Below are 12,156 nucleotides of genomic sequence, written 5' to 3'. Positions count from 1 at the left end.
TTACAGTGAGGATTAAATAAGATCAGTTATGTATTACATCTCTGTGCTTCCTGGTACTAGGGAGGCACTAAAAAAATCGTAGTTATTGTTACTGCTTTATTATAGGATCACCAATAAGCACTTACCTAAAGAAACAACAGCTACGCTTTCCGGCAAGAAATGTAATCTGTATCGGATTAGTAAATGCACCAGTATGATGCAGATAGCTGTGGGGAAAAATAAGACATTGTTAAAACAGCACCATTTTAAATGATAAACACCAAGAGCAAGGTAATGGTTACTTCTGGGGGGTTGCCAGGGAAATAGACAACTGACAATGACATAATAAAGTTCAGTGGTATTTTCAATCTCTTTCTTCTTAACCAGGAGGCACACTCACAGTGTGTAAAACATTTTCTCCACACTTCTTGATATGCCTGAACTAGTTCATTTTCCAGTGGTTATTGAAAGAGCAACAGACACCTAATTTATTTCTAAGCTGTTAAACCTTATACAACTATTTAAAATTATTCAAATATCTCTGATTCTGAGAAACAGTTCTCAACTTGGTTGAGGTAATCATCAATGAGAAAATGGGGAGGAAATCGACTCTAAGTGGGGAGGAAGAAGTCAATGAAATCAGTTGCTTTTATGTAAATATTATTTCAATAGATATGCTGACATAAAGTATTTTGCCCCCATGTGATTGGTTCTCTTCAACATAAAAGGAAGCCAGGGTGTTTACAAACAGGGGAAAATAGTTTGGTTTGAAAATAAGAACATCAGAGATCAGATGGGGCACCTGCTCCCAAGCAGGGTAAGGGGGCCCCCCACCCATTGAGGGCTCCCCATGAGCCAGGCACTGCAGTGAGCCCTTCCCAAATGCTGGCTCATTTGGCCCCCAACATCCTTTTTAACTAGCTATTATTACCATTATTCCTTTGACTGTAAATAATAAGGTTTCAAAAGGTCACACCACTGGTAGGGGCTGCAGGGTTCAGCCTGATTAGAATAGAACCCTGGGCCCTTAACCACAGGCACCCACCACTTCCCCGGTGTCTTCATTCCTCAATCACCAAAATAAGAATGCTCACAGGGGTGCTGTCATGAAAGAAAGGGAAGAAAGCAAAAGGATATAAATCTATTTTAAAGGAACAGTATTTCTGGACACCCCTCCCTTGCAAAAAGCATACTTTCATATAATTCCTAAATGTAATTTCATGGTCCAAATGTTAGAGTAGGGTGCATGTCTCTTTGTTGTATTAAGTACTAGGTGGTATGCCATTTCATCAATCACAGAGTTATCTCAATGACACTGAAAATAATTTTGTTGCTTTTTTCTTTTTTGTAAAAGGAAATGTTTAAACAATCAGCATTGCTGTTAACTGGCCACCCTTGGAGCCTGAATCAACAAATTAGGTATCTTTAGTCCCACCAAAAAGCACCAGGTGGCCAGAGAAAGGAACAGTTGTAAATATAGAAATTTTGTCCTCCTTTCATTCTGTCTTTAAACTATCAATCTGTGGTGTTATTTTATTATAAATATTTAACCTAGTTAGAAAAATCCTACATTAAATACTAGAGCAAGAAAGAACTTCCAATGCATAAGCACTACATGTGACCAGTGATCACATGTAGTGTGATCTATTGCCTAAAAAGGCAGGCACATGAGCACAAAAAGTAGACAGAAAACAGATGTAGGGAATTGAATCCATTTCTGCTCTTGCTTTGCACCAAGCTGGATGAAAAAATCAGTTAAATTTATTCTCATAAATCAAATATTTGCACCTTTAAGAGCAAAGGGGAAAACTGTCTATCAATGGAGAGAACTAAATATAGAGCTCATCAATGTCAGGGGACGGTGTTAGGCCACTAAAAAGAACGAGGTCCAAAAAGACGATCCACAGAATGGGAGAAAACATACGTAAATCATGTATCTGATAAGGATCTAGTATCCAGAATATATTAAAAACTCTTGCAATTCAACAACAAAAAGACAACACAATTTAAAAGTGGGCAAAGGATCTGGATAGCCATTTCTCTAAAGATATACAGGAGGCCCCATAAGTGCGAGATGATGCTCAATATCGTTATCAGAACAAAGTAAATCAAAACCACAATGAGATACAACTTCACACCAAGATGGCTATACTTAAATGAAACAAAACAGAAAATAACAAGTATTGGCGAGGATGTAGAGAAAACACAACCCTTTACATTGCTGTTGGGAATATAAAACGGTGCAATCTCTGTGGAAAAGTTTGTCAGGTCCTGAGAAAGTCATGCATAGAGTAACTATTAAACTCTAAGCATAGCAATTCCACTCCGATGCATATACCCAAGAGAAAACAAAATGGATGTCCACACAAAAACGTGTATACAGATGTTCATAGCAGCACTATATAACAAAAGGTGGAAACAACCCAAATGTCCATCAACTGATGAATGGATAAACAAAACGTGGTTTATTCATACAATGGAATATTTTTCAGCCAGAACTGTAATTCTAACATGTGCTACCACATGGATGAACCGTGAAGACATGATGCTAAGTGAAAGAAGCCAAACATAAAAGGCCACATGTTGTATGATTTCATTTGTATTAAATATTCTGAGTAGGCAAATTCCTAAGGACAGAAAGCAGATAGTGTTTACCAGAGACTGGGGGTAGGGGAAATTGGGAGTGACTTTTAATAGGTACTGGGTTTCTTTTCGGGGTGATGAAAATGTTTTACGACTAGGTAACTAGATAGTGGTGGTGACTGCACCATTTGTGAATGTACTTAATGTCTATGAATTGTTTTCATTTTATGTTATGTTTATTTTACCACATATACCTTCTTTTTTTTTTTTTTTTTTTTTAAGGGATGAGGTAGACCCAAAAAACAGTGACATGGAGAGGTCTCTAAGACATTCTGAGATGAAAAAGCAAGTTATAGGACGCCACCTATATTCAAACTTCAAGCTGTATGTGGTTGTACGTATGTGCTTATTACTGTACATATGTATATGCACATACATGTTTTCAAGTATACTTGGAAAAAAAAGAGCAGAGACCAAAACTTCTGTGTGGTATGAAGGATATGTATGCCATAAGTTAATGTGCTTCCAATTTTTCATGCCAGAAGTAATTATTATGGAAACTATATTAAAACACAGATACATCAATTTTAATAACTATTAAATTTAAAGGCCCATAAAATGCATGTGTCAAATCATGCTAATTGTTAACTCTAGTGTAAGTCAAAAGGACTCACCATTATTTCTGTGGAGTGGAAGATCAGCCAGGGTTAAGTGTAAGTCAACTATTTCAAGCTTCTGAAAGTCAAAAGCAACTAGAGTTTTGGCATTCCCCTCTCAAAAAAAGAGGAAAACAGTATAATCCTTTAACATGCATATAAGCCACAAAAGTCAAAATTTTATTTGACTTGACTAAAATATTAAACAAAAATGGTAAATACATTCCAGGTTACAAGTTCCTAAAGTCTAGAATAAACTATGGACTAATTTCCCTCAATTAATGTATTTAGTTCGCAAGTTACCTATTAACAGTAAATTTTTGTTTTCTTACTGTAACAGATTTACATTGCTTTGGACATCTAATCAGGAATAAATATACAAGAGCAAAGAAAAAAATGCCTGCAAATGTTCTTAAAAAGAAAGCACTCCATTCTGCTAATGCATGCTGACCTACACATAAAACATGGAGATAACAACTCATAAATTGTCAATAATCTGATTAGATGAAAATGGAACCCACCTTAGTGTGACTCTAAAGTATAGGTGTATGATCTGTCTGAAGAGAAGACCACCCAAGAGAATATAGCACTATTAAACACAGTTCAGGCCTTTCTGGCCCCAAAGATGTATTAACACTGGGCAGGATTTTGCCTGGATTAAAAAGCACATTAGAAAAAACTGTTTTGTGGTCTTAGAACAAACTAAACTTCAATGCTCCACACCCTGAAAGTTACTTTGAAAGTCTTACTTATTCTTTTCACCCTCCGGTGAAAAAAATGATTCCAAAACAAGCTTTTCCAGGCCTGCCATTTATATTCTCTAACATAGCAAGCTGACAACAATGTAAATAGACTAATAATCTTCCTTCAGGATTAAGGATTCAGGTACTGAAGATTTCCTGATCAAGAAAAGAACTGCTTTTCTTCTTTGTATTCAACTACTAAAACAAAGAAGAAAAACAAAACAAAACAAAACCAGAATCCTTGGTGGTTGAAGTAACTCCTAGAAATAGAATCCTCAACTACATTTACAGGGTAAAAAATTACTGGGGCATATTCAATCTACGTGGGATATTGCATACTTGTAGTGCATACTTTTTCAATGTTCAGTTTGAAAGTCTTTAAAAATCTGTAAGAGACAGAGATGAGTTCTGGGATTTACATAAAATCACTGTATTATTAAAATTATTTGACCATTACCAGAGACCGAATATAAATGTGTAAATTCTAATAGACAAATAGTCTGCACTTTTCAATCCAGCTGCACCTTTCACTCTTCTGAAAAGATCTAATCTAATTAGAAATATGACTCAGTATCATTCAAGAGGAGCAGAAAATGTGAACGTGCCAACTTCACTTTTCAAACGCAGAGTTTGGACTTGGGTCAAATTCTGAGCTATTTCTTCCTTAGTCAGCTAATCCAAAGTGCTTAGGCAGTTTCAACTGAATTTTTTTTGTCTGAAATAGTTGTCTACTGTCTGTAGTCTCTGAGAAGTATCTAAGTTGCCACCTGTTATCCAACTTCTTGACTGATGTCTGCCAAACTGAATAGTAGTCTGTAGTCTCCCCAAAAGCAGGTGTATCAATTGCTAAACTCTCTGGGCCTAACTTTCCTCACTTGTTAAAGGAGGAGATTGAACACAAGGATATTTGAAATTTGAGAGAGCAAATCCATTTTAAGAAAAATATTACATAGGTAAATAACAGCACAGGCAGTACACAGATATGGCAAAAGTCATGGCCATAGTTAATGGGAATAACAGAAGTTAAGGAAAACAGTGTACTAGGGTAAAGGGATCTGATCTTTTACTCAGAAGCAAAACCTTTAACTCAGTAAAATTTTTACATGGAAGCCAAATAGGTAAAGAGATAAAATGCTTCTCTGGCCAGGAAGTCGGATGTCACCCCATTTGACTCCCCCCACCTCCTACCACCTGCTACATACACACAGAAGCTCTTATGAACAGAGTTTGACACCCGCACAACTAGGAGCAGGAAGATGTTCAAGGTTCCTGCTAGGTCAAAAATTCTTCAACTATTTCTTCCAAAGGACATCTAAGATTCTACATAAAGGGCTCTTCAGAATTGCTAAGTGCAATGACTTTATAAAGAAAAAGGAGTACTCTGTTATAATATTATGAACTCATCGTTGACTCTTCAGTGTTTGAAGTGAAAACCAGATGGGAAGAGACTTGACAAAGTAAACTGTGGTTTACATGGGGTTAACCATATGCACAGCGCACACAGATACTCAAGATCATAGATGGTGTTGTTGCATTCACCTAGGACAAGGAGGCTGAAGAAAATGGTCATGCCACTTGACTGCTCCTCCTGCTGAGCCTGCTCCCCTGTCTGCACGGGGAGGATGGGCCTGGCAGGGGTCGGGAGTACCAGTTTCGCAGTGACCACCAGGGTAGTGCGGAGGGTGACATTGAAACCTTCATGAGTTGTATTGGGGAACCTGTTGGACATAAAAAGCAGCAGAATTAGATAAAGGAAAAAGGGCCCCGAGGTACCAACACACACACAAACCAGAAAGAGAACATGGCACAGAGCACTATGGGATTCACAAGCCTTGCAAGGCCTTGGAGATAAATTCATTAAAAAGATTCCTGCCTGCCACAGCATGAGGGTACCAATGGTCTCAGGTGCTCTGAACAAAGCCACTTAGAGGACAGGAACAAGCAGCAATCAAGGCCATTGCAGAAATAAAATGCTGCCTACTCTTTGGTACCGAATAGGGTATATAAACAGGCAAACTGGAATTTCATCACATTCTAAAGTCCAACATTATTTACTTGGTGCCTTTATTTCTCCAGTTTACATCTTTTCCTTGGATTACATCCACAAGTTGAAAAAGCCACCTGAATTTTCCCGATTATTGATCTGGTTGGAATGCCTTACCCTGCTTTACAAAATCCTGACTTCAAGAGGCTCAGATGTAACCTCCTCTGTAATACCCCACTCCGTCCTACCACGTATGATCCTCACAGCTCTCTCCTCCCTTCAGGTGGATTATAAACTACTGCAATGCTGATATGATGACCACTGTATTTGTGATTATAATAGCTAATGTTTACTGAGTGCTGCTTCATTCCAGGGGCTAGGTAGCATACCACCGTGGTCAACAGGCATAACATGCCTAATGTGGGTACTATTACTTTCCTACTTTTTTACCCAAGGAAAATCGAGGCTCAGAGAGGTTGCAGAAGTTGGCCAGTATCTCAGTCAGCAGCACAATCAAGCTTTGAGACCAAAGTTAAAATCACTGGGCCATACCACCCCTTCTGCTTTGTGCTGCTGAAGCCCAGTTTAGTGTCTAGACAGCAAAGGCCCTCAACAAATAAGCTGACCCAATATGACCACCCAGCCAAAAGATTTATCTGAAAAGTTGCTGTGTGAGGGCCTCAAATTTCAGCCATGAGGTTAATTTTTACATATTCCACAAACACCAGGCATCTGTAACATGAAACAGACTGCACCTAGCAGATCAGGAGATAGACTTGAATGGTCCTTTCCCAGAGATACCTGGAAGTCATGGACCCCTGACCCTATCTCATCCTGTACAGCTAGCCCTCTAGCCCTCTTGCTTTCCACGCTCCAGCCATCTGTCTTCCTGTCCCTCAAAGGCTTTCCTTGCATCTGGCCTTTTACGCTTGTTCCTGCTCCTATCCGTTCTACTAGTCATTGAAGCTTCAGCTCGCACTTCATTTCTTCCTGAGTAGACGTCTCCCAGCACTATTCCATTTCCTTCAGAGCACTGAAATCACCTAGTCTAGTTATGGTCTTCTTTTCCCACTAGAATGGGAGCTCCCTGAAGGGGCCTCCTTCACTACTATGTGCCCAGGGCCTGAAATAGAGTAGATGACCAACAGTTAATGAATGAATAAAACTCAGTGGGCGAGAGAAATGAGAAAACACGATCGGTATAGTGGAGGCGACTAGCTAAAGGGGGAGGGGACACTTCCTGGTGGGGGCGGCGGAGCGCTCCGTAATCCTCAGATGACCGAAAATTGGGAAAGTGAAATTTGGTTTGCGGTTTCCGCAAGATGGCTTTCGAGGCCTGCGCCGGGCGGCCGATCCCCAGACCAAAGGTCCAACCTCAAGGAGGCTGCGGGGCCGGGCTGAGCCCAGGCCGGTCCCTCCCGCCCTCCTCGCAGGCCCCGGCATGGTCAGTCCAGGCCAACCGGCACAGGTGTTTCGCGTTCCGGGTCCGCGGGGCGGCCTGGGGCGCTCGCTGTCACCCGCTTGGGGCCCAGCCCTGCCGCCTCCGCCGCCCAGGAAAAGCCCACTCACTCCTCTTCCGCCATCTTCAGCCCCATCTTGCAGAGCCTCCGAGACCACCGAGCTCGGAGCTGGGGGCTAGCAAGGCCTGTTTTTGCTTCCGGCTTCCGCTGGAGGCGCGGGCGGCCGAGCGGGGGGCGGGGCCTCGGAGCACGAGGGCGGCCCTTCTGTCCCTGAGTCTCTGTGGCCCGAAAGTGGGAGGAGACGCGTGGGAGGAACGCCCCCGGCACTTTGAGGACTTCTGTCTGGCCTGGGCCTTGTGACCCTCTGGTCGCACGAGGTTCTGGCCTTTCCCCACCGAAAGACTGGGGACGTTTGGGGAGAAATTCCTGCGAGATCACTATGACTCATCGGAGAGCAAGTGCTCTCCACCCAGTGTCCAGGACTTCACCATTGTTGAAACTTGTCAAGGAAGCTTCTACCCTAGGCTGTGCAGAGGCCCCCACTTCTCCAGCCTGAGCCTCATTTTCCTTAGCTTTAAAGAGGGCCGGCCACCTGGGCTTTGCAGAACTGTACAGTATTCTATCTATAAGAGCAGTTTTTGAGTTCTGACTATAGGCCTGTCACTAGGTGATGATGATGGATGGATGGATCATTCATTAATTTATTCAGTCAATAAACACTCAGAGTGCCTATACGCGCCTAGCGGTGATCTATGGTGTTGGAGATTCAAGAAGGAACAAGGTAAGGTTAGAGGTGTAGGAAGGACCCCATCAGGAGAGCTGGTACCCTATTGTAAGGGCTTTATATTCTATAGCACCCCTGGGGCTACCTCCTTCCTGGTCCAAGCCTTCATATCTTGTAACAGCTGTGATAGCTGCCTTATCCGTCTCTGACTCTGCCATGGCCCCATACAGTGGCGTCAGTGACCCTTTAAAACTAGTCACTGCTAAACTTCCACTGGTTTCCAGTCTCAGTCAAAGAAAGAGAACCTTGGAAAACCTACAGGACGCCTCCCCTTTTAGCCCCTAAAGTGGGTCCCCTCTCACCTCCTGCACACTTTCCACGATGGTCACAGTGGTTTCCTCAGTGCGCCTGAAACACACCAGAAACACTTCCATCTCTGCACTTGCTGAGTACTTTTGTCCAGAATAAGTTGCTCCCAGGTTACTCCCTGACTCCCACCTTTCCCACTTTGCAGCTTTTTGTTGAACCCTTCCCTTGTTCATTATACCTTCCCTGATGACCCTATTTAAAATTCAAGCCAAGCCCCCTCCCCTTCCCTGAGTTATTTTTCTTCATAACACCTAACATATTATGTTTTATTTACATATTTGTTTATTGTCCTTCTTCTTCCACAAGAATGTAAATTTCCTGAAGGCTGAGGTTTTTGTTTTTTTGTTCCCTGTTGTATCTCCAGTGCCTAGGACAATACCTGGCACGAAGTAAGTATGCAATAATAAATGATCATTGAATAAGGAAGTGTTGTTACTGATTAAATAAAGATGTGTTAAGAAACAGAAAAGAGGAGCTAGGACCTGACTTTTATCAAGATCCCTTTGCCTGCTTGTGGAGAGCTGGGGTTAGAGGCAAGGATGGAAGCCCTTAGACCCTCTAGGAGGCCTTTAGCAGGGTGAGAGTTGATCGCAGTTTGGGAAAAGGTTATACCATGGAGATGGCAGGAACGGTTGGACTCTGAGAGCGTATTGAAGGCTGGATTTGCTGATGGACTGTGGCATATGAAAGAGAGGTATCAAGGTTGATGTCAAGGTTTTGGCCCCGAAGGAACTGGGCAGAGAAGAGATGTCTGGCTCACACCCAGGGTTCTCTGCCACTCCAGGACTCTTAGGGCTGTTGTCAAAACTAACTGAGAGAAGGTGTTTGTGACCAGCCAACATTTATTGAGTTCTTCCTGTGGGTGTGGTGCTAGGTTATCATTTCCTTAATTCCTCACATTTCTGTGAGGCAGATACTATCATAATCCATAAACTGAAGCCCAGAGAAGTCAAGTCACTTTCCTGAAGTCATAACAGCTGGCAAATTTTGAGTCTGAAGTTCAGACACAGAGTCTCTGTTTTTAACCAGCACCCCCTGTCACTCTTCACTGCCTTAATTTCTCTGACCCCACAATGGGGCTGACAATCTACTTTCCTCCAGTAGCACAGAGCCTGGCAGAAATGAACTAGCACAGAACGGATGCGGAGCAGGGTTCTCTGAGAGCTCAAGGCTGTCACTCTTCTTTCAGGCCCAGAAAACCCACCTGGCTGGAGTCGGACCCCCCAGGGCTAGGTAGGCCTCCCTCCACCAGGCTGCAGGCTGTGGGCCAGTCAGGATGAAAGGAGGGCCCTGAACCACCAAGGGCACACCATTCTACCTGCCATCCCACCCACTGCCCTTGTTACCAGGGCCGAAGCTGGTCTCTGTGGCGGTCATGGGCCTCCTGCCGACCAGGAGGCCACAAAACACCTGCTCTCAGGCCTGTGGGCAAATTCCCAGGCCCTTCTTACTTATTCCAGGTACAAATCTAAAACTCCTAGTCATTCCCCCAGAAAGGCAAAAAAAGCCATTCAACAGCAGTTTCTGGGCCCCTGTGCCATGTCTGGCAAAGGGCACACAGGATATGGGGACAAGCAGTCTTGGTTTCCTACCCCCGCTTGGGACCTGTGGGCTCTGGGACCCCATAGGCCCCCTCAGAGCCTCAGGTCCCCATCATCATTTTTGACAGAATTCCTCTTTGGAAGGATGTACCAGTATTAAAGAGAAAGCTCTTGTCTCAGTTCTGTTCTCTCTGCCCTCCTACCCTCCGTCTCCTTTCTTGCCACTCAGGTCTCAGCTTACTGCTGCCTCCTCAGGGAGGCCCTTCCTGACCACTCAGTCTAAAGCAAGGGTCAGCAAACTGTGTGTAAAGAGCCAAAGAGTAAATATCTTAGGCTTTGTGGGCATTCTGATATCTGTCACCACCCAGCTCTGCTGCTGCAGTGGGAAAGCAGCCATGGACCATTTAAATCAGCATGGCCCTGCTCCAATAAAACTTCATGGATATTGAAATTTGAATTTCTTATCATTTTTACACTTCAAAATATTCTTTTGATTTTTTTTCCAACCATTTATAAATGTGGAAACCATTCTTAGCTTATGGGACATATGAAAGCAGGTGACAGGTTGGACTGGGCCTATTGTGGGCTGCCAACTCCTGGCCTAAAGTCTCAAACATAAGTATTTCTGAGGCATTTATCACACTCAGATATGTTTTTCCCTCCTTCCCTCCGCCCTCCTTTCCTTCCTTCCTGTGTTTATCATCCATTTCCCCCTCTGGGATATAAGCTCCCTGAAAGTGAGGGACTTGTCTCTCTCTCCTGCCTTTCTTCTGTCCTTTATCTCTTCTTTTGTTTTGTTTTTGTTTATTTCCATAATCCAGAATGATCTCCCCATTTCAAAGTTAACTGATTGCAACCTTAATTGCCCCTGTCATGTAACATAACATACTTACAGGGTTCAGGGCTTAGCATGTGGACATCTTTGGGGGTCATTAATCTGCCTACAACACTATAGGAAAAATAAGATCTGTGTTGGCCTTTCCTTTACTTATTTTTACCATTTATTATTGTTTCATATGGATTTACATATGGGGGGGAGTTGGGCAAGATTTTTTAATGTTTTAATCTGGCCCTGGCCACTAGTAAGAAGGCACTAGAATTCTTAGACAGAAGTGAAAAGGTGGGGCTCGTAGGATTTAACACAGATGCAACAGCTACATCTGAGAGAATTTGTGAAAAAAATACAGATTTCAGTCCTATCACAAAACTACTGGATCTCAGGTTTGTGGCTGGGAATCTGTGTTTAATTGGCTCTCTCGCACAGTGGGCTCTGCTAGTGCCTGCTGATAACCTCTTGGAGGATCCTACTGCTGCCTGCGGGCTTCTTCCCAGCACAGCACAAGCCAGCTGTGCTGGGGAGCGAATACTCCCAGAGGGGCCCTCAGCCAGTGAGGGGTGTGACTGGAAGGATACATATCCCCACTCCCTCTCCCCTCGCGAAGGAGAAGTCTGAGGTGTGTTCTAAACAGTTTCCCAGACCTCCTCTGTGGGGCTAAGGTCCAGTTGCCCAGTATGGTGACCTGCTTGACAACACACCTTTTTGTTTGTTTTACTTTCTTTCTTGGCTGATAAAAATATCCAGGGGTCTGACTTTGTTTTGAAAATCTGTTTTGAGGGTATCTCATGAGTTTTGACCCATGATGCTCTCATAATTTCTTCTTTGAGACAGGATTCACTGAGGGAGTGATTTAGAATTTCTTACTTATTGAGTGTTGATGAAAATTTTATTTATTTCTAATTTTTTTACATTTTACCAGGGAATATATACTAACATTTTTTTTGTTTTTTTTGACTTCATAGAGATTTACTTTGTTGTGCAACTCATGAATAATTTTTGTAAAGTACAGAGAGGAATGGAAAAGTTTATTATCTTTTTTTAAAGTATATTGATGTTTATTTAGTAACTTATGTATATTATTTAAACTCTATCTTCCTTGTTGTATTTTAGATTATAGCACACTTTGAATGCATAGGAAATGAAACAATACCTTTGATAAACATTAACATTCAGTATAATAGAAAACACCAAAAACAACATTCTTTCTAATTATATTTTAATAAAAAATATGGATGCTGGAAGTAGTTCATAAATGAAACTCTGAACAAGTTTATAATCA

General features: G+C 42.3%; 1 protein-coding gene across 10 annotated transcripts in view; it reads right to left on the bottom strand.

Annotated features, from left to right (window-relative positions):
• The window catches only part of SLC9A8 (solute carrier family 9 member A8), a 77,099-nt gene extending 69,294 nt beyond the window's left edge, over window positions 1–7,805 (bottom strand). For 7 of the 10 annotated variants that reach the window (XR_008998005.1, XR_008998007.1, XR_008998009.1 and 4 more), the window contains exons 1-2: window positions 5,501–5,705; window positions 126–206 (exon numbers count right to left, since the gene is read on the bottom strand). Coding sequence is in view for 3 of the 10 variants with exons in the window: in XM_036902009.2 (XP_036757904.2) it covers window positions 126–206; window positions 5,501–5,679; window positions 7,515–7,540 (286 nt within the window). In the remaining 7 variants the exon portion in view is untranslated. Of the gene's footprint in view, window positions 1–125; window positions 207–5,500; window positions 5,706–7,514 lie in introns of those variants that run through there. The other 3 variants (XM_036902009.2, XM_036902003.2, XM_036902006.2) reach the window with 3 other exon arrangements.
• Window positions 7,806–12,156: the final 4,351 nt, after the last annotated feature.

Source organism: Manis pentadactyla, chromosome 5 (genome assembly GCF_030020395.1).
Source record: "Manis pentadactyla isolate mManPen7 chromosome 5, mManPen7.hap1, whole genome shotgun sequence".
In the NCBI taxonomy this organism is placed as follows: Eukaryota; Metazoa; Chordata; class Mammalia; order Pholidota; family Manidae; genus Manis; species Manis pentadactyla.
This window is presented reverse-complemented; position numbering and strand designations above follow the sequence as displayed.